We start from the raw sequence: 27,678 nt of genomic DNA on the forward strand, positions 1-27,678 counted from the left end.
TTTTAATTTAAAATTATAATCTATTTTGGTCTGGGTCTTAGAAATTCTGTCTGTATATGCAGCTACGCGTTTCATGGATGACTCAGGCGATATTGAATTTGACTGACGAAAGGAGAAAATATAAAAATGGTGTAAATAAAGCGGGCGAAAGGGAATACAGGCGCATAAAAAATGAAATTGATAGGAAGTGCAAAATGAGTAAGCAGAAATGCGATGTATTTTGGGGTGACACGAGGATCATCAGACAGGCTAAAAACTGTGATTTTCTTTGGTTTACGTACCTATTAGGTGTAGGATTTCCAAGCCATTGATGAAGTTGTATATTTTCCTCATGAAACCCTCCATGAAGATCACTTCCGAAAGGCAGATGCACATGTACCTGAGTTTTGTAGGGAATGCCTAAAAAAGAGAAAACAATTTTTAAAACAGTTTTCAGTTTCAGACAAATTTCCGACTATATTACCTGCGATCTTTCAAACATCTGAATGCGTTTCACAGAATTTGTATATATTTTTTAATAGTAATTAGGCCCTATAACGACGGCAACATAAAAGTGCTATATCTTTTCACAAAGTGCTATTAATAATTACTGAAATGAAATTACCACCTCCATAATAGCTCTCAGTAAAAGAAGCACTACACTAGATGAAAATATTGACAAATAACACAATATTAATTATAGCGCAGTAGTCTTATCGTAGCAGCAAGGATGATGTATGTCATTTCATCGAATCAGTTTTAATTTTCCTCCACCACCATACTCCACGGACATTACATTTCGATTGTGAGTAGAACAGGAGCCTCTTTTCGATGTGATCGGTCGGGGACCTGAATCGCTACCCTCCCGAATATGAGTCTAATGTCTTGGCATTACGCCAAGTGGCTGGATTGATCGGACAGAGTGGGCAGATTCATAGGATCACTGTTTACGAAATTTATGTTGATTACTACACACATCAAAAAATGTTTTCATTACTCCGGTTCCCAGGACTCCTGAAGATAGACGTTGACTGTGGATGTTTTATCACAGACACAGTCCCTTTGACTGTTTAGGTATGTCACTAAACCCGCCCAAAGATGTAAACAAGCATGCATGAGCTGTGCCTATTAGACGGAGAGGGTCCTACAGTCGATCAGTTCCAGTCATTCCACCAGGAAAGAGGTACATGGTTCGTGTTGTCTGTAGTTCAACCATACCTAGAGGGTCAATACCGTGGTTCGATCGCGTCCACATTGTTACTTTGTGCCAGGAAGGGCTCTCAACAGGGGAAGTGTCCAGGCGTCTAGGAATGAACCAAAGCGATGTTGTTCGTCATGGAGGAGATACAGAGACAGGAACTGTCGATGACATGCCTCACTCAGGCCGCCCAAGGGCTACTACTGCAGTGGATGACCGCTACCTGCGGATTATGGCTCGGAGAAACCAGCAACTCCACCATGTTGAATAATGCTATTCGTGCAGCCATAGGACGTCGTGTTAACGACTCAAACTGTGTGCAATAGGCCGCATGATGCGCAAATTCACTCCCGACGTCCATGGCGAGGTCCATCTTTGCAACCACGACACCATGCAGCGCGATGCAGATGGGCCCAACAACATGTCGAATGGACCGCTCAGGATTGACATCAAGTTCTGTTCACCGATGAGTATCGCATAAGCCTTAAACCAGACAATCGTCGGAGACTTGTTTGGAGGCAACCCGGTCAGGCTGAACGCCTTAGACACACCGTCCAACCAGTGCAGTAAGGTGGAGGTTCCCTTCTGTTTCGGGGTTGCATTATGTGCGGCCGACGTACGCCGATGGTGCTCATGGAGGCGCCATAACGGCTGTACGATACGTGAATGCCATCCTCCGACCGATAGTACAACCATATCGGCAGCATATTGTCAAGGCATTCGTTCTTCACGGACGACAATTCGCGCCCCCATCGTGCACATCTTGTGAATGACTTCTTTCAGAATAACGACATCGCTCTACTAGAGTGGCCAGCATGATCTCCAGACATGAACCCTACCGAACATGCTTGGGATAGATTGAAAAGGGCTGTTTATGGACAACGTGACCCACCAACCACTCTGAGGGATGTATGCCGAATCGCCATTGAGGACTGGGACAATCTGGACCAACAGTGCCTTGATGAACTTGTGGATAGTAAGCCACAACGAATACAGGCAAGCATCAATGTAAGAGGACGTGCTGCTGGCTATTAGAGGTACCGGTGTGTACAGGAATCTGGACCACCTCCTCTGAAGGCCTCGCTGTATGGTGGTACAACATGCAATTCATGAGCAATAAAAAGGATAGACCTGATGTTAATGTTGACCTCTATTCCAGTTTTCTGTGCAGGTTCCGAACTCTCGGAATTGAGTCGATGAAAAACTTCTTTTGATGTGTGTATATAACAGACTTTTGGTCTCCAAAATCGTACTAATTAGCGAGCTTAAAATTTGGTCCATAATTCTTAAAGAACAATTTGGTTTCAACGATGTTGGTCTCTAGTGCGACCGACGACCCTTACTGGAAGCGGCATTTTTCAGCACTTGGAGTGCTTACTTGTTGCAGTAACCTACGAAATACCATTACTGAAATGACCCATTACTGAAACGGGAGCGAAATGTTTGGTGTAATCTATATAGAATCATACAGATATCGCATCGGCCCTAATTTAAAAATGTATACATCTTCGATAAAACGGTATTTTCAAAAACATGAAAGAACGTATTTTTACTCTGTTGCCAAGCAATCAATATGAGACCTACCTTGGAAGTAAATTTAAAGGTCCTGTGTTGAGTTTGGAACTGTATGAGGGATAAACTGAACTTCACCTGTGAGGACTGTTTGGGAGGCTCAGTTGATGGATTCGTGTCTCGAGCCAGAATTTCTTTCGCACGTGTCAATCTCTTCATCTCAGGATAGTACTTGAATTAACGTCAAAAAATGCTTCAAATGGCTGTGAGCACTATGGGACTTAACTTCTGAAGTCATCAGTCCCCTAGAACTTAGAAGTACTTAAACGGCCGGCCGGAAAGGCCGTGCGGTTCTAGGCGCTACAGTCTCGAACCGAGCGACCACTACGGTCGCAGGTTCGAATCCTGCCTCGGGCATGGATGTGTGTGATATCCTTAGGTTAGTTAGGTTTAATTAGTTCTAAGTTCTAGGCGACTGATGACCTCAGAAGTTAAGTCGCATAGTGCTCAGAGCTATTTGAACCAAGTACCTAAACCTAACTAATCTAAGGACATCATAAACATCCATGCCCGAGGCAGGATTCGAACCTGCGACCGTAGCGGTCGCGCAGTTCCAACAGTAGTGCCCAGAACCGCTCAGCCACTCCGGCTGGCGTTGAACTAACGTCCTCAATTCTTTATTATATATATTCGAATCTCTACCTCCCCCTATTGTTTTTGACACCTACAGCTTCCTTTAGTACCATTGAAATATTTTAATGATGTTTTAGACACAGTCCTCTCATTGTGCCCCGTCTTCTAGCCAGTGTTTTTAAATACGAGGGCTATTCGGAAAATAAGGTCCGATCGGAAGCGGTATTGGAAACCACTATAAAAACCCAATTAAGTTTTGCACACGTGTGTTGGGTTGCGTCCTTAGTGTGCCAGTCAGTCACGTCAAGTCACCCTTTTCAGTTCTGAACAAACAGTGAAGACGTAAAGGTGCCCAGAAAATATTGTCTCCCGGCAGGTATGAGGGCCTCGTGAGAGGATACTCCTGATGTCATGCAGCCCACATAACATAACTCTCATGCGTTTCCTCCTTCATGACAATTCTTTGCTGCACTCTACAGGGGCAATGAAGAGACAGCGTTTTCGATGGGAAGTGTTTGATCGCCCACAACACAGTCCGTAGCTGGCTCCTTCTGAGAGTCATCTCTGCTTACATGAATCGCTGGCTATGAAGACAACATTTTGGAACAGACGTCGAGCTGTAGACCAGTATAGAGAATTAGCGGAAAGCACAGGGGGCTGTCTTCTATGACGAGGGTATTGGAAAGTTGATACAACGCTACGACAAATGTCTATGTCGGAGCAGGAACTATGTAGAGATATAGCTGGAAGGTGTAGCTAATTGTCGTAAATAAAACATATTTCAATTTTTACAGTGGCTTCCATTTCCCGAGTCATGTTTCTTTCCTCGCCTATTCTGTGGAGAATAACGTCATTATTAGTTCACTCATTTTGAGCATTCTTCTGTAACACCACATCTCAAAGGCTTAGACTCTCTTCGGGTCCTCCCTCGGGCATGGGTGTGTGTGTTTGTCCTTAGAATAATTTAGGTTAAGTAGTGTGTAAGCTTAGAGACTGATGACCTTAGCGGTTAAGTCCCATAAGATTTCACACATATTTGAACATTTTTTTCTTCTTTTCCGGTGCCCCCACAGTCTGTGGTTCACTGTATGCAATTCCATGGTACGGACGTACATTCTCAGAAATTTCCTCCTCAAATTAAGGCCTGTGTAGGACACTAGTAAATTTCTTTTAGTGATAAGTGTCTTCTTTTTCCGTAGTAGTCTGCTTCTGAAACCCTTCTCTCTCCATTGGCCGTTATGTGTTTTTTTACTTCCAAATTAGCAGAGATCCTTCAATTCACTTATTACGTAGTTCCTAGTTTTGACGCTAAATTTATAGTCAATCTCATATTTGCCACTATAATTATTTTCATCTTTATTTGGTTCAATCTTACTCTATAGTCTGCGCTCAACAGACTGTTCATTCAGTTGGCAGCTCCTACACTGAAGAGCCAAAGAAACTGGTACACTTGCCTAATATCGTGTAAAGCCCCACGCAAGAACGCAGAAGTGCCGCAACATTACGTGGCATGGACTCCACTAAAGTCTGAAGTAGTGCTGGGGGGAATTGACACCTTGAATCTTGCAGGGCCGTCCGTAAATCCGTAACAGCACGAGGAAGTCGATATCTCCACTGAATAGCACGTTGCAAGGCCTCCGAGATATGCTCAATAATGTTCATTTCTGGGGAGTCTGGTGGCCAGCGGAAGCGTTTAAATTCAGAAGAGTGTTCCTGGAGCCACTCTGTAGCAATTCTGGACGTGTGAGGTATCGCACTGGACTGCTGGAATTGCCCAAGTGCGTCGGAATGAACAATGGATATGAATGGATGCAGGTGATCAGACAGGATGCTTACGTATGTGTCACCTGTAAGAGTCGTATCTAGACGTTTCAGGGGCCCCATATCACTCCAACTGCACATGCCCCACACCATTACAGAGCCTCCACTAGCTTGAACAGTCTCCTGATGACATGCAGGGTCCATGAATTCTTGAGGTTGTCTCCATACCCGTACACGTCCATCCACTCGATACAATTTGAAACGAGACTCGTCCGATCTGGCAATATGTTTACGATCATCAACAGTCCTACGTCGGTGTTGATGGGCCAAGGCGAGGCATAAAGCTTTGTGTCGTGCAGTTAGCAAGGGTACACGAGTGGGCCTTCGGCTCCGAAAGCCCATATCGATGATGTTTCGTTGAATGGTTCGGACGCTGACACTTGCTGAAGGTCCAGCATTGAAATCTACAGCAATTTGCGGAAGGGTTGCACTTCTATCACGCTGAACGTTTCTCTTCAGTCGTCGATGGTCCCGTTCTTCAAATGGCTCTGAGCACTATGGGACTTAACTTCTGTGGTCATCAGTCCCCTAGAACTTAGAACTACTTAAACCTAACTAACCTAAGGACATCACACACATCCATGCCCGAGGCAGGATTCGAACCTGCGACCGTAGCAGTCCCGCGGTTCCGGAGGTCCCGTTCTTGCAGCACCTTTTTCCAGCTGCAGCGATGTCGGAGATTTGATGTTTTACTGGAGTCGTGATATCCACGGTACGCTCGTGAAATAGTAGTACGGGAAAGTCACCACTTCATCGCTACCTCGGATATGCTGTGTCCCATCACCCGTGCTCCAACTAGAACACCACGTTCAAACTTCCTTAAATCTTGATAACCTGCCATTGTTGCAGAAGTAACCGATATAACAACTGCTCCAGACACGTGTTCTCTTACATAGGCATTGCCGACCGCAATGCCGTATGCCGCCTTTTTACATACCTCTGTATTTGAATATACCAATTTCTTCGGCTCTTCAGTGTATAATTCTTGCTCACTTTCACCGGCGATAGCAATGTCTTCACAAATGTTTTTTTTCCGGCAGCTGTGGCCGAGCGGTTCTAGGCGCTTCAGTCCGGAGCCGCGCTGCTACTACTGTCACAGGTTCGATTACTGCCTCGGGCTTGGGTGTGTGTGATGTCCTTAGGTTAGTTAGGTTTAAGTAGTTCTAAGTTTTAGGGGACTGATGGCCTCAGAGGTTAAGTCCCATAGTGCTTAGAGCCATTTGAACCATTTTTGAACAAATACTTTTATTGACATCATTCCACTCTGAGTTTTAATTTCACTCCTAATTCTTTTTTCTTAGAGCCGTCACTGCTTCTTTGATGAACAGCTTGAACAGTGGAGAAAAAACACTGCGTCCCTTCCCTTCGCCCTCCCAGCACATCTCTGTTGGTGCTCCATCCTCATTGTTTCCTCGTGGTTCTTCTACATACTGTATACTAGATCAGAAAACCGACGATCCCGGGTATTTATTTATTCGAATCTTCTATTAGTTCATCTCGTCTTCCCTCCTCCCTCTGTCCATCTCCTCCCTTCCCTTCTCTCTGTGTGTTTCCTACTCCCCTAGCGCTGTCTATGTCCTCCTCTTACTGTCTGTGTCTATCTTCTCCTTCCCCTTCGCTGTCTGTCAATCTCCTCATCCTCTCTTCTCTCTCAACCCTATCACACTTATCCCAATAGGAGGCTGGTGGCTCTTACCCCTACGGTATTTCTTTCCACATTGTAACTAACATATGTGCCAAATTTGTTTGAAATCGTTCCAAGGGTGTAGGATGAACTTTTTACCCGCGGTTCCAATGGCTCCAAGCACTATGGGATTTAACATCTGAGGTCATCAGTCCTCTATACTTAGAACTACTTAAACTGAACTAACCTAAGGACATCACACACATCCATACCCGAGGCAGGATTCGAACCTGCGACGGTAGCAGCAGCGCGGTTCCGGACTGAAGTGCCTAGAACCGCTCGGTCACATCGGCCGGCAATACTGACAATGAGCAGGTCTCTCTCCACAAATCTACTGATCTTCTCACACAGATATGTCACTGCCACCTCATAGATCTAAGTTCTCTGACAACAGTGTGGCTCAAAACAGTTCTAGCTGTCATTTTTTAATTTTTTAATTTGTAATAGCTTTGAGTAATTTCATATATATATATAACAACATTGTACTTGCTAGATCTAAGTTTTCCGTCAAAAATGTGAACCAAAAATTCATAATGTGTGTCAAGAAATGTCGCAGTCTATAATAGCTTTTTAAATTTCTATATATACAACACCTTTGCACTTCCTGTGGCTAAGTTCTTTGACCAGAACTTACGAGTTTCTGTGTGAGCAACATCCTTACATCTGCTACATGGAAGTTCTATGACCACAGCCCACATGCTTGTATGTAAACATAGTGTAGTGCACATTATAATAGTGTAATATGAAGCTATACCTGATATACGGACGTGAAAATGACCATAAGTGTGTAACTAAGTGGCAAAACTATCATCACAGCATAACTGTAATAATGGTGCTTCATCTTTTTGTAAGTACAGATATATTTTCAACAAATGCTGCGTTACCACTTACAATTTCCCCACTTGTATTTGTGTAGTCACCAGCAAATAATTTTTTTTTATTTATACAGTAGTCTCCAATAGTACAAACATGTAAACGAATGTATAAACACCTGAAGATGGGCGCAAACCCGAAACCGGTCGTGTGACGAATAAACAACCTTTTATTGTGACTGGTAGTGGATATTTTTCTACAACCCCAAATATATTTGACCTGTATGTCCAGTGAATTTCGCCCTGCTGTTTGATTTCCACGCAGCTTAATGTTCGTGACGTCATATCTCCTGAGCTATGTATCATACAGTGATATATTTTCCTAGGTACATGCAATGGAATATATGTATACTGTCTGCAAAATGTACTGCGAACAGAGTTAATAGTATAAAAGTAATAAATTAAAAAAAAGGACGTCATGCACGATGCGGCAGTTTCTCACGCATATCAATGTTCATGACGTCTTATATCCCGATCTATATGTCTCAAATTGATATATTTTTGAACATACAATCAGTAGCATATGCGGATACTGTCTGCGAAATGTGTTGCGAATAGAATCAGTTGAAAAGAAATAATAAATTAAAACGTAATGCATGATGCGGCAGTTTTTTTTTCCGCATCTCAGTATTTGATGTTATACCTCCTGAACAAAGAGTCGTTCAGTGATATATTTTTGTAGATACATTCGGCGACAAATGTGGATTTTGTCTGCTAAAGATGTTGGGAACATAGTAAGTGGTGACGAAGCAATAAATTTAAAAGTCCCGCACGATGTGGTGGTTCATCCACGCGTTCAGTGTTTATGACGTCGTATGTCCTGAATTAATATCGTACAAGGATGAAATTATTCCGGTACATTCAGTGATACATGTGAATACTGTCTGCTAACATGTCGCGAGTACGGTTGGTAATAAAGAAGTAATAAACTAAAACGTCATGCATCATGTGGCAGTTTTACTGCAAGAACAGCGAAAATTTAATAATCGACCATCTTTTTTCTCTTTTTAGGGGGGTCATCAGCGAGAAAAAGTTTAATAAAAGTTTGAAATTATGTGTAAAGTTTGTTGCAAGTCTCTAAGTGCCATCATTCTCAAATACTGGATAACTAAAGTATGGGTACTCTCGCGTCGTGGGGGTACACAGATTTTTCATCCCACTCCCACCCTTTTGATAGGTGAGTGGTTATTACTCCCACAGTAATTCTTTCCATACATTAAATTATGTGTGTACCACGTTTGGTTGAAATTGGTCCAGTGATTTAGCAGGAAAGGTGGAATATGCATACATACATACTGTAAGTACCGGGTGATCGAAAAGTCAGTATAAATTTGAAAACTGAATAAATCACGGAATAATGTAGATAGAGAGGTACAAATTGAGACACATGCTTGGAATGACATGGAGTTTTATTAGAACCAAAAAAACACAAAAGTTCAAAAAATGTCCGACAGATGGGGCTTCATCTGATCAGAATAGCAACAATTAGCATAACAAAGTAAGACAAAGCAAAGACGATGTTCTTTACAGGAAATGCTCAATATGTCCATCATCATTCCTCAACAATAGCTGTAGTCGAGGAATAATGTTGTGAAAACCACTGTAAAGCGTGTCCGCGGTTATGGTGAGGCATTGGCGTCGGATGTTGTCTTTCAGCATCCCTAGAGATGTCAGTCGATCACGATACACTTGCGACTTCAGGTAAATCCAGAGCCAATAATCGCACGGACTGAGGTCTGGGGATCTGGAAGGCCAAGCATGACGAAAGTGGCGGCTGAGCACACGATCATCACCAAACGACGCGCGCAAGAGATCTTTCACGCGTCTAGCAATATGGGGTGGAGCGCAATCCTGCATAAACATCGTACGTTCCAGCAGGTGTTTATCAGTCAGGCTGCGGATCTACATCTACATCTACATGATTACTCTGCAATTCAGATTTAAGTGCTTGGCAGAGGGTTCATCGAACCACAATCATACTATCTCCCTACCATTCCACTCCCGAACAGCGCGCGGGAAAAACGAACACCTAAACCTTTCTGTTCGAGCTCTGATTTCTCTTATTTTATTTTGATGATCATTCCTACCAATGTAGGTTGGGCTCAACAAAATATTTTCGCATTCGGAAGAGAAAGTTGGTGACTGAAATTTCGTAAATAGATCTCGCCGCGACGAAAAACGTCTTTGCTTTAATGACTTCCATCCCAACTCGCGTATCATATCTGCCACACTCTCTCTCCTATTACGTGATAATACAAAACGAGCTGCCCTTTTTTGCACCCTTTCGACGTCCTCCGTCAATCCCACCTGGTAAGGATCCCACACCGCGCAGCAATATTCTAACAGGGGACGAACGAGTGTAGTGTAAGCTGTCTCTTAGGTGGACTTGTTGCATCTTCTAAGTGTCCTGCCAATGAAACGCAACCTTTGGCTCGCCTTCCCAACAATATTATCTATGTGGTCTTTCCAACTGAAGATGTTCGTAATTTTAACACCCAGGTACTTAGTTGAATTGACAGCCTTGAGAATTGTACTATTTATCGAGTAATCGAATTCCAACGGATTTCTTTTGGAACTCATGTGGATCACCTCACACTTTTCGTTATTTAGCGTCAACTGCCACCTGCCACACCATACAGCAATCTTTTCTAAATCGCTTTGCAACTGATACTGGTCTTCGGATGACCTTACTAGACGTTAAATTACAGCATCATCTGCGAGCAACCTAAGAGAACTGCTCAGATTGTCACCCAGGTCATTTATATAGATCAGGAACAACAGAGGTCCCAGGACGCTTCCCTGGGGAACACCTGATATTACTTCAGTTTTACTCGATGACTTTCCGTCTGTTACTACGAACTGCGACCTTCCTGACAGGAAATCACGAATCCAGTCGCACAACTGAGACGATACTCCATAGGCCCGCAGCTTGTGAGGAACGGTGTCAAAAGCTTTCCGGAAATCTGTAACATATCGGTGTACCTCTCACCCGTCACGGTAGCACTGACGTTTTGCTGTCCAGAGCCATCTGTCGGAAATTTTGTGAACTTAGTTTTTTTTGTTCTAATAAAACCCCATGTCATTCCAAGCATGTGTGTCAATTTTTACCGCTCTATCTACATTATTCCTTGATTTATTAAGTTTTCAAATTTATGCTGACTTTTTGATCACCCAGTAAATCCGTTTTTATAATTTGTGTTGCTTACCCGTCTTCCCTAAAACTAATGTTACAAAATGGAAGCAGTGTGTACCCCATATGAGAATAGAGCCATATTTGAGAATGAAGGCACAAGTTCACGTCGCTCTCTTGTTAGCAAAGGCTCAAAACTTCCGGGCGGTGCGTGCGCTGCGCTCGGGCGACGTACCTGCATCTCGCTGAAGTCGTGCAGCTGCATGGCGGTGGAGAAGTCGAGCAGCATGTGCGTCAGGTTGGGGCACTTGTTGGCCAGCTCGTGCAGCACCGTGTGCGTGATCAGCTCGATGGGCAGCTCGATGTAGCGCAGCGACGGCCCGAACCTCACGCTGCCAACACCACACAGCAGCACCTCAGACCCTGCTCCGTGTGAGCGTAGCATCGCTACTCACAGTGCATCCATGTATGTGAAAGTGCAGCTTAGCATCGTAATGGAAACTACAATAATTTTCAAAAGTATTTACTGTAACCTAGCATGCTTAGACTTTTTAGTGTAGCTATCGATATTTTGTACCTATGAGTTGTTATTGCTGAATCTGAGAATAGCTTACGCTTTCGTATATGCAGTAACATTTTTTTATCAATGATCTGATTATTTTTGTCTTGTCCAGTCTTAAGACCTCAGTTAATATGTAATTTACAATTAATCGTAATAATACTTGGGTGAGGGGTACTTCACTGTTTTACATCGTGTGAAGATTCTTTTTGTTGTGCAAACGTATATTAATTACACTCATGCTCATAAATTAAGGATAATGCTGATACATGGTGAAACAATGTTCTGATGGGCGGTTTGCGGGTTTAAATCACTTCGGGGTATGACCCTGCGGTGCATTTGACCTGCGGTCGTCGCACGGTGGCGCTGGCAGCAGTCCACATACACAGAGGTGTGTTGGTGCATGACAGAGTACGGTGCAGCGAGTAAGTATGCAGACGTTTTCAGACGTGCTGATGGTGACTGCGTGTTGAAAATGGCTCAAAGAACACATACTGATGACGTTATGAGGGGTAGAATAATAGGGCGACTGGAGGCTGATGAAACACAGCAGGTCGTAGCACGAGCCCTCCGTGTGCCACAAAGTGTGATCTCAAGATTAAGGCAACGATTCCAGCAGACAGGGAACGTATCCAGGCGCTACAGTACGGGACGTCCACAGTGTACAAAATCACAAGAAGAGCAACATCTAACCATCGGTGCCCGCAGATGGCCACACAGTACTGCCGGTAGCCTTGCTCGGGACCTTACTGCAGCCACTGGAACAGTTGTCTCCAGACACACAGTCTACAGACGACTGAACAGACACGGTTTATTCGCCCAGAGACCTGCAAGGTACATTCCACTGACCCCTGGTCACAGGAGAGCCCGTAAACCCTGGTGTCAAGAACACAGTACATGGTCATTGGAACAGTGGTCCCATGTTACGTTCACGGACGAGTCCAGGTATACTCTGAACAGTGATTCTCGCCGGGTTTTCATCTGGCGTGAACCAGGAATTAGACACCAACCCCTTAATGTCCTTGAAAGGGACCGGTATGGACGTCGTGGTTTGATGGTGTGGGGTGGCGTTATGATTGGTGCACGTACACCTCTGCATGTCTTTGACAGAGGAACTGTAACAGGTCAGGTGTATCGGGACGTCATTTTACACCAGTATGTCCGCCTTTTCAGGGGTGTAGTGGGTCCCACCTTCCTCCTGATGAGTGATAACGCACGGCCCTACCAAGCTACCATGGTGGAGGAGTACCTTGAAACAGAAGATATCAGGCGATGGAGTGGCATGCCTGTTCTCCAGACCTAAACCCCATCGAGCACGTCTGGGATGCTATCGGTCGATATATCGCTGCACGTCTTCAAACCCCTACGACACTTCAGGAGCTCCGACAGGCACTGGTGCAAGAATGGGAGGCTATACCCTAGCAGCTGCTCGACCATCTGATACAAAGTACGCAAACCCGTTGTGTGGACTGTGTACGTGTGCATAGTGATCACATCCCATACTGAAGTCGGTGTATATGCGCAGGAAACAGTGGCATTTTGTAGCACATGCGTTTCGGGACGGTTTTCTCAACTTATCACCAATACCGTGGACTTACAGATCTGTGTCGTGTGTGTTCCCTGTGTGCCTATGCTATCAGCGCCAGTTTTGTGTAGTGCCTCGTTGTGTGGTACCACATCCTGCAATCATCCTTAATTTATGAGCATGAGTGTAATACAAAACACAATTAAAATAATTTATCTAACTAATAATATGTATACGTGAAATACACTCTACAACAAAAAACAACGAACCACGTAGGAGTTATGCAAATTGCTCATGAGTTGACATTCGAGCAGGCATCGACGGAAAATGCAAAATTGTTGACATCGGCGGCCGATCGATGAATGTGTGAAGCTGCAGCGCTATTTGATCGCGCAGTTGGCAAGGGTAGTAAACAGGGGACGTGTCGATACCAAGGCATATAAAGTTTTTGCCAATTTCATTCCATGTACTCAGCTGGGCGTAACTATGCCTTGCAGACAGGAGCGTGAACAATTTTCGTAGATCCAGAATGAGATTTTCACTCTGCAGCGGAGAGTGCACTGTAAAGTTTGGAAGGTAGGAGACGAGTTACTGGCAGAAGTAAAGCTGTGAGGACGGTGCGTGAGTCGTGCTTGGGTATCTCAGATGGTAGAACACTTGGCCGCGAAAGGCAAAGGTCCCGAGTTCGAGTCTCGGTCCGGCACACAGTTTTAATCTGCGAGTAAGTTTCATAATTTCCGTAGATGTCACCATTTGAGGGAGGACATTTACTTGGACCCCAAGAATGCGGCTGGAGTAATCGGTGAACCACTGGACATTTGAATAGGATGTCACAAATGGGTGAACTGTGGAGGAACTGAGCGTCAAGAAGGCAGCAGTCGACCCAGAGAGACGACAGAACGTGAGGACTGGGCAATAGTGAGAGAAACACTCAGATCCCCGGATTCATTATTATCATCGATCCGAGATGCAATTTGCACCTCAGTGACAAAAGGGTCATTAATAGGCGGCTCTTAGAAAGGGAGCTGAGCTCATGGTGCCCCTTGCACCGACTGCCATTGATCTCTGTACAACAGTAAGCCCGTTTAGAGTAGCGCCGGGAACATTCGACGTGGAATGTCATTGACTGGAGTAGAATCACCTTCAGTAACGAGTCCCGCTTCGAACTGAACTGCGATGACGAGCGAAGACGTTTCTGGAAATGCTCCGGGAAGCAGTGAGATACCAATCTGACTGTCGCTCGCCATACGGACCGACAACCAGGAGTGACGCTCTGGGATGTCATTTGATATATATATATATATATATATATATATATATATATATATATATATATATATATATATATCAAATTGAAAGTTTGGAAGTTGAGAGGCGAGGTACTGGCAGAAGTAAAGCTGTGAGGACGGGGTGTGAGTCATGCTTGGGTAGCTCAGATGGTAGAGCACTCGCCCCCGAGTGGCAGAGGTGGATAAACGTGTTATTGACTTGCTCAATTTGTGAAGCTCTTTCTCTTGAATAAATCATCCAATTTTTCTGACATTTTAATCATTTGTTTGTCTGTATATGTACGATACGTCTACCAAATTTCGTCGCATTCGGATAATTCCTTCGTGGTACTTATTCATATATTTATTTGTTTATTTTGTCTTAGAGTGTAATCTAATAATCAGAGAGACAAATTTGAAAAAAATGAAAGAAGGATAGGTGGCCAGCCAATTGCACGAAAATGCAAATGCTTAATTTAGAGAGAAAAACTGTGTAAAATAATTTTTGCTACCCAGTTTAACACAACAGTGGACTCCGTTGTCATGCTTTACCTGGTGAAAAATTGTTTATGGATAATAAATATTACTGAAAAATAGGAGCTTAGCAAAGCACGTAATGCATTGTTAAGGAATTGTCAACATGATGGCGCCACGCCAACAACACCTTTCATTATAATCGTAGACACAGTTTTGGCTAAGTTGTAATTCAATCGAATCTCACAATTGTCCAGTCACAGGTATGGTTTATTTCTATCGTGAACTTAATATTGCCACATTCTCAGCCCATGTTCAGTGCGCTGACGAATTATTCTGTAATAGAGGTTGAAGCGAAGAATAAACGTTTTCATTTGCGTCTATATTTGTGCACTCAAATGTCATGGCCTGAAATCGTCTCCTGCACGAGTTAAGCACAATGTAACTTTTTACAACGTGCTACTCTCCAAACATCATTAATGCACCATATTAGCACTGTAGTTTGAAAAAGACTGCTTAGGCTTAGTACTAGTATTGTGGTTGGCACAGAACATATGCAGCATGTTATGCTACACACTCACTAAATATGAATGGTTTCGAGAAAATTGCCTCCGCTTTCGCCTTCCACCTGTAGTAACTGAAGGTGTGAAGTAGTGGGAGGGGGACCGAATCACTACATAGACTCACTCAGTAGATCAGTGCGTTTAGTATTATGTCATACCGTCAAAGTGTATTAATATTTGGGAAACACTTGGAATTAAGCAAAGAAAGTGATCAAAATTAAACATTATTTCAGTTATAAATTGCAAAAATTTGAAAATGAATTTAATCTGTGTTTTCGAGGCGACCGAGAGGTGACAATAACATTATAGTGTTTCTTGGATACAGAAGTATGTTTAACTAATTTTTGGGATTCAGCTGGTATTCTCCATCTACATATACAGGGCGAGTCACCTAACGTTACCGCTGGATATATTTCGTAAACCACATCAAATACTGACGAACCGATTCCACAGACCGAACGTGAGGAGAGGGGCTAGTGTAATTGTTTAATACAAACCATACAAAAATGCACGGAAGTATGTTTTCTAACACAAACCTACGTTTTTTTTAAATGGAACCACGTTAGTTTTGTTAGCACATCTGAACATATAAACAAATACGTAATCAGTGCCGTTTGTTGCATTGTAAAATGTTAATTACATCCGGAGATATTGGAACCTAAAGTTGACGCTTGAAACCTCCGACGTTCAGTTGCGTGTTGTAACAAACACGGGCCACGGTCGGCGAGCAGCATCTGCAGGGACATGTTTACGACGACGAGCGTGTTTACGGGTTTGGCTGTAGTGCACTGTTGTGGTTTGGTCTAGCTGTCGCAGTGTCCGCATGTAGCGCTTGCTGCTATTGTTAATCTGCATTCGTCTCCGCACGCAGACGAACTGTTGTACACCGTGTTACCAGACGTCTGTGATAGTGTAGTGTTGTAGGAACTGTGACCATGGTGTATTCGAAATCTGAAAAGGCGGAGATGATACTCATCTATGGCGAGTGTCGACGAAATGCAGCGGAAGCCTGCAGGGTGTACGCAGAACGGTACCCGGACAGAGAGCATCCAACGTGCCGCACATTGCAAAACACCTACCGCCAACTGTATGCAACAGGTATGGTCGTAGCACGCAAACGGGTCCGTAACAGGCCCGTCACAGGAGAAGCGGGTGCAGTTGGTGTGTTAGCTGCTGTTGCCATGAACCCACACATGAGTACACGGGACATTGCGAGAGCCGGTTGACTGAGTCAAAGTAGTGTCATGCGCATACTGCATCGTCACCGCTTTCACCCGTTTCATGTGTCGCTACATCAGCAATTCCATGGTGATGACTTTAATCATTGAGTGCGATTCTGTCAACGGGCATTAACAGAGAATGCGTTGCAGTTCTACCTGTTTACCGATGAAGCGGGTTTCACAAACCACGGGGAAGTGAATCTACGGAACATGCATTACTGGTCCGTGGACAATCCTCGCTGGCTCAGACAGGTAGAGCGACAGCGACCATGGACTGTAAATGTATGGTGCGGAATCATTGGCGACCATCTCATTGGCCCTCACTTCATTGCAGGGGCCCAAACAGCTGCAACATACATCGCGTTTCTACAGAATGATATGCCAACGTTGCTAGAAAATGTCCCACTGGAAACGCGTCGACGTATATGGTATCAGCATGATGGTGCACCTGCGCATTCCGCAATTAACACTAGGCTGACCCTTGACAGGATGTTCGACGGGCGTTTCTTAGAACGTGGAGGACGCAAAATTGGCCAGCCCGTTCTCCTGATCTGACACCTCTGGACTTCTTTATGTGGGGTACGTTAAAGGAGAATGTGTACCGTGATGTGCCTGCAACCCCAGAGGATATGAAACAACGTATTGTGGCAGCCTGCGGCGACATTACACCAGATGTACTGCGGCGTGTACGACATTCATTACGCCAGAGATTGCAATTGTGTGCAGCAAATGATGGCCACCACATTGAACATCTATTGGCCTGACATGTCGGGACACACTCTATTCCACTCCGTAATTGGAAACGGAAACCACGTGTGTACGTGTACCTAACCCCTCATAGTAATGTACATGTGCGTCAGTGAAAAAGACCAATAAAAAGGTGTTAGCATGTGGACGTAATGTGCTGTTCCAGTCTCTTCTGTACCTAAGGTCCATTACCGTTCCCTTTGGATCCCTACGTAATTCGGTGCTCTCCGATACGCACGATCGAACAGCGGAGGAGTGGTACTCAAGCGTCAACTTTAGGTTACAATATCTCCGGATGTAATTAACATTTTACAATGCAACAAACGGCACCTTTTACGTATTTGTTTATATGTTCAGATGTGCTAACAAAACTAACGGGGTTCCATTTAAAAAAACGTAGGTTTGTGTTAAAAAACATACTTCCGTCATTGTTTTATGGTTTGTATTAACCAATTACACTAGCCCCTCTCCTCACGTTCGGTCTGTGGAATCGATTCGTCAGTATTTGATGTGGTTTACGAAATATATCCAGCGGTAATGCTAGGTGACTCACCTTGTATATTCCACAAGCCACTGTGCGGTGTGTGGCGGAAGGTACCCTGTACAAATACTAGTCATTTCCTTTCCTGTTCCACTCGCAAAAGGAGCAAGGAAAGACTTACCGTCTACTTGCTCCGTATGAGCCTTAATATCTCATATCTTATATTCGTGGTCCTTACGCGAAATGTCTGTTGGCAGCATTAGAATCGTTCTGCAGGCAGTTTTAAATGATGATTTAACTGTTTTTCTCTGTGTTTCTGTTACCTTGGTTGTTAGTCCGAGGTCCGATTTGCTGAAGCCCAACCCATGTAAATCTCTCCATCTATGCATAACTACTGCAACTGGCATCAGACTGAACCTGTTCACTATGCTTAAACCATGGTCTAACTCTTCAATCCCCCCAAATTCTCTACATTACCATATTCACTCTTCCGTGATGTCTCAGGATGTGCCTTATCAATGGATGCCTTCACTTAGTGAAGTTTTGCTGTTCTCCCCACTTCAATTCAGTGCCTCCTCATCCGTTATTCCATCTATCCCATCCTCAAAATTCTTCTGTAGCACCACATTTGGAACGCTTCAATTCTCTTCTTATCTGAACTTTATAATGTTGACGTTACAATACAGTACAAAAAAAAAAAAAATAGTGGTTCAAATGGCTCTGAGCACTATGGGACTTAACATCTGTGCTCATCAGTCCCCTAGAACTGAGAACTACTTAAACCTAACGAACCTAAGGACATCACACACATCCATGCCCGAGGCACGATTCGAACCTGCGACCATAGCGGTCGCGCGGTTCCAGACTGTAGCGCCTAGAACCGCTCGGCCACGCCGGCCGGCGATGCTTGATTGATCTGGCCTTCTAAAATTAGCCATTTTTTTTCTCCAGGGCATACATCTCTAACGTATTCCTTGTCTAAAATATTTCGGAGATAAAACAGTCCACTGTTCGGATTTCCACGTGAGAATATCTCCAGAGGACGTCGTCATGAGGAAAAACAAAACTGGTATTGCACGGGTCGAAGTGTGGAATGTCAGATCCCTTAATCTCGTTGGTAGGTTAGAGAATATAAAGACGGAAATGGGTGGGTTAGAAGTTAGATGTAGTGGGAACTAGAAGTAAGGTGGCAACTAACATCCACCACAATAGCCCAAGTTCATATGCCTGCTAGTCCTGCAGATGATGAAGAGATTGAAGAAATGTATGATGAGATGAAAAAAATATTCAGACAATTAAAAAAAATCACTCCGTCGGCTGGCCACAAATGGCCTGCCGGGACCATCGGACCGCCGTGTCATCCTCAGTGGAGGATGCGGATAGGAGGGGCGTGGGGTCATCACACCGCTCTCTCGGTCGTTATGATGGTATTCTTGACCGAAGCCGCTACTGTTCGGTCGAGTAGCTCCTCAATTGGCATAACGAGGCTGAGTGAATCCCGAAAAATTTCAACAGCGCATGGCGGCCTGGATGGTCACCCATCCAAGCGCCAACCACGCCCGACAACGCTTAACTTTGGGGATCTCAGGGGAAACGGTTTAGCCACTGCGGCAAGACCGTTGCCATTCAGACAATTAAGGGAGACGAAAATTAAATTCTGATGAGGAAGTTTAATACGTTAGTAGAAACTGAAGACAAGAATATATATAAGGAGAACACTGACTGAGAGGGGGAGGGGAGGGGGGGGGGGAGGAATGAAAGATGAACCTACCTGGTAGAATTTTACACCGAGCATTAATTCATCATGTCTAACACTTAGTTTAAGAATTACGTGAAAAGGTTCAGTGCGTGAAAGAGTCCTGGAGTCATTGGAAGACTTCAAAGTGCTTGTACAATGGTAAGACATGAAATCTTGACATCAGATTTTAAACTGTTGGAGACTTCTAGGGACAGATGTGGACTCTGACCCTAATTTATTATCAATTGCAGTACAAAACTGAGAAAATGCAAAAAGGTAGAAAGTTAAGGAGAGTGGACCTGAATAAACTGAAGGAACCAGAGGATGTTAAGAGTTTCAAATGGAGCCAACGGAAACAAGGAAAGGAAATACAACAGAAGACGAATGGATATATTTGAGAGATGAAACACGAGAGGAGCAAGTAGGTAAAAGACAAAGCCTAGTAAAAATTCTTGGAGATATTGAATTTAACTGAGGAAAGAAGAAAATCAAAAAACTCAGAAAATGAAGTAGTCAAAAGGAAGTGCAGAATCTAAAAAAGATAGATTAACAGAAAATGTAAAATGGCTGATACAAAATGGTTACAAAACAAATGCTACTAGCGGAAAGAAAGTTTTTGCTGTACGGAAATCAAAGAGAGCTTTGGAGAAAAGAGAAACAGCGATATGAATATCAAGAGCTGATATGACAGGTCACTACCAAGGAATGAAGAGAAAGCTACAAACTGGAAGGAACATACAGAAGGGCTGTTAAAGGGAAATGAACTTGAACACAATATTATAAAACGGGAAGAGGAAGTAGACTATTCTAAATGGCGAGAGAGATATGAGACAGTCGAAATATCATCGACTTCAAGAAAAATGTAATAACTCAAGTTCCAAAAAACGCAAGTGCTGACAGTTGTGAAACACTGCTAGAACATCAGTTTATAGACTCATCGTTGCAAAATATTGACGCGAATTATTTATAGAGAAATGGAAAATGTGGGCCGCCCGATGTGGCCGAGCGGTTCTAGGCGCTTCAGTCTGGAACCGCGCGACGGCTACGGTCGCAGGTCCGAATCCTGTCTCGGGCGTGGATGTGTGTGATGTCCTTAGGTTGGTTAGGTTTAAGTAGTTCTAAGTTCTAGGGGTCTGATGAACTCAGATGTTAAGTCCCATAGTGTTCAGAGCCATTAGATCCATTTGAACTTGGAAAATATGGTGGAAACCGATCACAGGAAAGATCAGTTTGGGTTTCGGGGAAATTTAGGAACATACAAGGCAATATTGACCCTACGACTTACCTTAGAAAATATACTGAAGAAAAGTTAAACCTATGTTTATAGTGTTAGTATATTTAAAGAAAATTTTGACAATGTCGACTGGATTACACTTTTTGAAATTTTTTAAGGTGGCATAAATAAAATACAGGGACCGGAAAGTTATTTACAACTTGTACAGTAACCAGACTGCAGTTGAAAGAGTCAAGGTACATGAAATGGAGAGGATTGAAGCATATTCCCGATGGTATTAAGGCTGTACATTGTGTAAGCTGTGAAGGAAACGAAAGAGAAATTTGGAAAGGGAATTAAGGTTCAGGGAGAAGAAATAAAATTTTTTGAGGTTTGGCGATGACATTGCAGTTCTTTCAAGGGGAGCAAACGACTTTGAAAATCAGTTGAACGAAATAGATAGTATCTTGAAAAAAGGTAATAAGATAAGGTAAACATAAACAAAAGTATAGCACAGGTGATGAAGTGTAATTTAAAAAATGAGACACTACAACTAGTAGATGAGTATCGTTAATTTGGCAGTAAAATAAGTAATAATGACGAAAGTGTAGAGGAAATAAAATGCGGACTGGCTATAGCTTGGAAAGCATTTTCAGAAAAGAGACATTTGCTAATCCATACTAATATTATGAATATCGAAGTAACTCTGTCTGTTTCTCTTTCACGAATAAATCGCTTAACCGATTTCGATGATATTTGGCACAGATATAGCTTGAACGCCGAGGAAGAACGTAAGAGGGGAAAAAAGAACATCGGCTCCTAGGAGGGTGATGTAGAGAGTGGAAAACATTTTTTTTTAATTCAGCGAATATAAACCACGTTAAAAATTATTAAATTTCTTGCACAATGTAGACGTTGTACAATGTATAGTTACTTTAATAGCATGCCGCATAGATGCCCGCTCCTGCCCATGCCCCTTCGCGTTGGGGCAGTTGCCGGGGAAACACTTAACCGAATAGGCAGACACGTGACTGTAATTGCCATTATTGCACGTGCAACAGCTTACTTACTAACCGTCAGTAACCATAACAAAAATACTGTTATGCGGGCACAGCCGCGGCTAGCATCGAATAAAAAATTAAGTGTTAGCAAGTCTCTTCTGTGGATATAGGTAAGTATTTGTCTGGAGAGCAACCTGGTACGGAGGTGAAACGCGGACGATAAGCAGTTCAGGCAAGGAGAGAATATAAGCTCTAGAAAAATGATGGTGCAAAACAATCCTTAATATTAGATGGGTGGATTGAGTAACTGAAGAGGAGGATTGGATCGAACTGGGAAAAAAATAATTTACAGCACAATTTGATTGAAAGAAGAATCGTTTGAGGGGCACATTTTGAGGCATTGAGAGTCGTCATTTTAGTAACTGAGGGAAGTGTGGAAGGGATGGGGGTGAAAAATTGAAGAAGGAGACCAAGACATGACTAGAATAAACAGGTGGAGAGTTTCGTCAAATCAGTCTTCGCACTGAACACTACATCAACCACCTTCAGAATTTCAAAGAGTGTATTCTAGTGAACCTGGACACGAGTCTTTAAATAGGACCCAAGGAGAACATCCTTCCTCACGTTTCGGCTGGACTTTTGGGACAACAGTTGCTTCAGCGATCGGTATGTTTGCAGCCATGCCACACAGGCTTGGGTGCCATGTCGCCAGAAAATTTTTACTGACTAGGAAACCTCCCCATCGCACCCCCCACAGATTTTGTGGTAAGATGGCCCAGCGGATAGCTCGTGAAAAACTGTACACAGATCAAGCATGAAAACGGGAAGAAGATATACTGAACTATGAGAAAACGCACAGTAGGAACAATGAACGGTCCAAGCTAACAAGTGCAACATTTAGGGTAGCGTGAGGAAAAAAGAAAAAAACAACACCCATCGTGGTGTAGTGGTACGGTACTGGTCTAACAAGCGGGTGAGCCGGGTTTTTTGTTTTAATTTTTTTTTCTTAATATTATCAACTGTCCCTCCGGTCATTGAAATGTTTGTTCTCTTCTGAAGTCGTGGCAGTTGTCATACTACACATTGGTTATAGAACATGAGTGACATGATAAGAATACATTACTGTCCCAAGTAAATGCGATGAATAGTAAGAGCAGGCGAGGTACCACACAGACGTCTCACAGAAATGAAAATAACAAATAAACGGATGTGAACTACGTTACAGTAAAGGAATTCAAGAGTCCAAAACATCCAAAACGGAACGCAACTTCAGAGACATTGAAAACATACGTATTGACAGAGCACAGAGAAACTGTGTGATTTTGAAACTTTTGCGTTCATTTGTTACAGCTTATGTGGCAGACTATTATGTTTTCATGATTTCCTTGGGAGTGATCACATTCACATTCATACGAACACCTAAATCGGGCAAGGAGGCATTATCTCACACACTCACCAGGCTTACAAATTAGGTGTGTCGAAAAGTGATTCCTGTCATATGACACACGCTCTGTCACTAGCGCCGTGTATGACACACCAGGTGTGTTTGCCGTGGAGGATTCGGTTGACTTGTCGCTTTGTAAAAACTGTTTGCTTTTCCCATTCGAAAGTCACTTCCTTTCAGCCGCTAATTAGAGCAACTGTGCAGAATCTACTTTCATGATAGTCCCTTCGTTACTCTTCGCTGTTGCAAACGGGCGTTACACCACGACACAGACACAAATTTGAATACAGCGAATAGCGCAAAAAAAAATAAAAAATGGCTAAAGGTTGCTTTGAACCCAGCTCGCACGCTTCGCCGTCGAACAACGTGACCACTTTTGTTCTGTTAATCTCATTTTGTTCGTAACTGATCGCTGTATTTGTTCGGGGTGGATGTCGTATGACACTTGTTCAAGTTCATAGTTGATTTATTAACTCAGTTTTTATATTACAGAGGGCAGCTAACTCTCTGACCGAACACGCTGAGCTACCGTGCCGGCTGGTGTTCTACTATACTCAATATTGCACTCGATAAGCTTGGACCGTTCAGTGTTTCTATTTTACTTTTTTTTCATAGTTCAGTACACCATCTTCCTACTTTCATGCTTGATCTCTGTTCAGTTTTTGAAGGGCTTTCCGCTGGGCGCTCTTATCATTAAATCTGAGAGGGGTGCGGTGGGGAGTTTCTCTTGTGAGTGGTGTAGCCGCAGAAACAAACGGAAAGCAAAAACTACAACAAACAATAGTTTCGACTGTTTTGTTGCGCATGAGTCGAGATGCCTTAGTTGGTTAATTAACCGAAGGTAGTGCGAAACACGGTCGCAATAGTGCCTCGAGATTAATCGTGCTACCACTCATGTATCGTAAAAACGCTGGACTGCCTTTTAATCCAATTACCGGAGTGATGTCTTCCAGATACATTCTTATACTCTTCTTTGTTAATTTAAGAAGTGTTGCACGTTTCCAGTGCAATTAATATTAATGAATCCGTGAGTGTCAGATACTCTATTTTCGAGGACCGCAACATATCCGCTTCATTCGTGTAAATACGACTGCCACCTCCTTTTGCTTAGTGTTTATAAGGCTCCTGTTCCATAGTTTATACGTAGCTTTAATCATGTCAAATCAGACTGAGTAGAGAGAGAATCTGGTGCTTTGGTGTCGTGGGCTGCACGGGAAGTTTTCGGACGGGTTTCCACTTTTCACAGAATCTAGCCAAGCCATGTGAATCTACAGGCGGAATCCCACCAAGAACGCAGGTGGCACTTTTACAAGATCTGCGATAGCGAGAAAGCCACTTTTCTCTCATTCGCCTACAGTAGTCGCTCAAAATGAGCGTTGCGTTTGAAAACCCCTCCAATGATTGGACACATATTGTAATTTTGGGGCCGGCCGGAGTGGCCGAGCGGTTTTAGGCGCTACAGTCCGGAACAGCGCGACCGCTACGTTCGCATGTTCGAATCCTGCCTCGGGCATGGATATGTGTGATGTCCTTAGGTTAGTTAGGTTTAAGTAGTTCTAAGTTCTAGGGGACTGATGACCACTGCAGTTAAGTCCCATAGTGCTCAGAGCCATTTATTTTGTAATTCGGGTTTTAGTGGCAAAAACTCTCAAAGGTGTTAACATTCGCCGCGAAATTTGTGCTGCATACGGACCAAATGTGATGCGTCAAGGTGTTGCGCCCCAGTTATGTCTTTAAAAAATGGATTACAGAAGTGGCTATCTTTCTGCAGTCAATTTCCATCCAATGCAGAAACTGACGAATAAACTCTTGGAAACTGGCGCGGCGTTTCACGGTGGCTCAACTGTCGGACTGTTTTTTGCAGATTTTTTGGAGTGTTTTGCATGAGATTACGACTAAATTGTTAGGGTGTGACAATTCTGTGCACGTCTGTTTCCGAAATTCCTCTTTTATAGCCACAAAGCTCAATGTATGTGTGCTTGCCTGTAGTTTCGTTTTCAGTACCCACCCTTCAGCCCAGGCCTGACTCCAGGTGACTGCCATCTCTTCAGCCACATGTTGGTACTGCAAACGGCTGAAAGCAAAGGACAACTGCAGCCGTAATTTTTCCAGAGGGGGTGGATGATGTTGGCATCCTCTTAGGTAAAACTGTCCTCTGCGGACGGGGACTACCCAGGAGGATGTCGTCATCAGGAGAAACAAAACTGGTGTTCTACGGACTGGAACGTGGAATTTAGATACCTTTAATCGGGGAGGCATGTTAGAAACTTTAAAAGGGAAAATGGATAGGTTAAAGTTAGGTGTAGTAATAATTAGTGAAGTTCGGCGTCGGGAAGAGCAGGACTTCCGGTCAGGTGAATGTAGTGTTATAAATACTGAATCAAATAGGGGTAATGCAGGAGTAGGTTTAATAACGAGCAAATAGCTGGGAATGCGGATACGCTACTACGAACACCATAGTGAACGCATTATCGAAGCCAACATAGACACGAAACCCATACCCACCACAGTAGTACAAGTTTATTGTCAACTAGCTCCGTTGATGAAGAAGTTATTGAGGAAATGTATGGTGAGATACAGGAAATTATTCAGATGAGATTACAATGAAATGAACACCGTTAGCTGCTTATAGGCGTTGACATACGTCAACGGGGACAGATGAAAATGTGTGCCCCGACCAGGACTCGAACCAGGGTACTCCTGCTTACATGGCAGACGCTCTATCCATCTTTTTTTTTTCTTCTTGAGGGGTTTTTTTTTTTTTGGGCCAAGTAGTGAACAGAAATTTTTTATGGTGCACAAAAGACTATCACTTCATAATTGAAGGAAGGTTGCTCCGCCACTCTGCGAGAGAAGGGAAATGTGAAAGCGAAAATGGGAAAGAAAAAATGCCTTCTGCATTGGTGAGCATCTGAATAGTATCGTAAAATTCCGACAAGTACTAAAATCCCAGGAAGCAAATGGGATTCATACATACAGGTCACTGGCAACCTCTGCGATACGAAATATTGTATTTGAAGCATTTAACCGTTAATTATTCAGCATATTTCCAAATATCCTCCTGTAGTCACAGTGTTGTCTCATTTTAAAGTGTTCAATTTCTATGTAAGAATAATAGTCGAGGAAAGTAGCATGCCTATTCTGCATAATAAACGATGCTGTGTGGCCCATGATCCACGTTGCAGCGTTGTTTTTTGCTCGTGGATATCTCAGTTTTTGTGGCTGAATGATCTCTAAAAGATTTACACCACAGGGCGTCGTACGGTCTATCATCGACAATCGTTGACGAAGAAATGTAGTAATTTCTTCTGCATGTCCGCACGTGAACCTATGAAGAAGCGTATCGACCCTTCCGCATGCGTCACAGTTGGGCGTTGGATGAAGGCCAATTTTATGTAGCTTTTCATTCGTTGCTACTTTATCGTTGACTGTTAGATACCAGTCGGCTATGACGCGTGACGGTAACACGTCGCTGTGCACATTCCGCCATACTATACTCCAATGTGTATGTGGATGTTTTTCTTCGAGACGATTCCTGTGATTTGTTGTCGTGAGAAGGCCATAAAGCTTCCTGTTCGTCAGGCTTCCGTTATCGACGATGTTGTGTCGAATGTAGCTCATTTCCATGTAGTACAGTCGCACATGCCGGTAAGAAAGTGGAATGCCGGCGATATTAACGGGTGGGTCAAGGCTATGAGGCTTCCACCGCTGAATGAGGTTTGTGATGATACTGGTCCTCCGGGTACGGAACTCCTTCCTGATGCGATTTAGGAGCAGGGTGACACATTTTTTGTGTACTTTAATGAGGTTAAGGCCACCTTTGAACGAAGGTAAGGTTAAGGTATCGAATTGAACTTTGAAAATGTGCCCCCTAAAAAGAAACCAACATAACGCTTGTTGTATACTCTTGGCTAGATGGTCGGAGATTGGAAGAATTTGCGCCAAATAAGTCATCTTGCTCGTAATGGCGATCTCGATGGTCTTAACTTTCTGTAGTATGTTCAAGTCACGGTCGGAGTGAAGTATCAAAGCAGCACGTAATTTATTAAGCATGTGTGACCAGTTCTTCGTCAGGAATTTGTCTGGTTTGGCCTCAAAAGTAACACCGAGGGTTGTGTGAGAATCCTTGACCTTGCACCAGGTAACATGGGATATGTCTCCGATACCGCCACCGATCTGCAAAGCTGTGGTTTTAGTTCTATTGAGTATTGCTCCTGAAAGAAACGTGAATGTTTGTAAAACAGTTTCCGCTGACAGAAGTTGTTGCGATGATGACACAGTTACGCATACATCGTCAGCATACGCAATGCATGGGATAGTGACAGACTCGACGCTAAGTCCGATCCCGCTATGCGCCAAGTTGTTCAGTAGCGGCTCCACTGCAATGGCGTACAAAATCATTGACAGAGGACATCCTTGGCGGACGGATTGCTCAATGGAAACTTCTTTTGTAAAATGGCCATTAATGAGAATCCGTGAAGCGGCGTTTGTAGTAAGTTTGCGAATTAATTCTATGAGATGAAGTCCAAAACCTAGTTTCTTCATGCTTTTAAAGAGGAAGTCATGACGTACACGGTCATAAGCCTTCTCAAAATCTAGAAAGATCAGAGCGCCCT

The 27,678-nt window shown here is 43.5% G+C and overlaps 1 protein-coding gene across 4 annotated transcripts in view; it reads right to left on the reverse strand.

The window, feature by feature from the left end:
• Positions 1-27,678, reverse strand: part of LOC124789502 (F-box/LRR-repeat protein 2) — a 551,725-nt gene that overhangs the window by 102,695 nt on the left and 421,352 nt on the right. For all 4 annotated transcript variants that reach the window (XR_007016125.1, XM_047256886.1, XM_047256888.1 and 1 more), the window contains 2 exons: positions 11,065-11,221; positions 282-399 (listed from right to left, as the gene is read on the reverse strand). Coding sequence is in view for 3 of the 4 variants with exons in the window: in XM_047256886.1 (XP_047112842.1) it covers positions 282-399; positions 11,065-11,221 (275 nt within the window). In the remaining variant the exon portion in view is untranslated. The remainder of the gene's footprint in view (positions 1-281; positions 400-11,064; positions 11,222-27,678) is intronic.

Source organism: Schistocerca piceifrons, chromosome 3, assembly GCF_021461385.2.
Source record: "Schistocerca piceifrons isolate TAMUIC-IGC-003096 chromosome 3, iqSchPice1.1, whole genome shotgun sequence".
NCBI lineage: Eukaryota > Metazoa > Arthropoda > Insecta > Orthoptera > Acrididae > Schistocerca > Schistocerca piceifrons.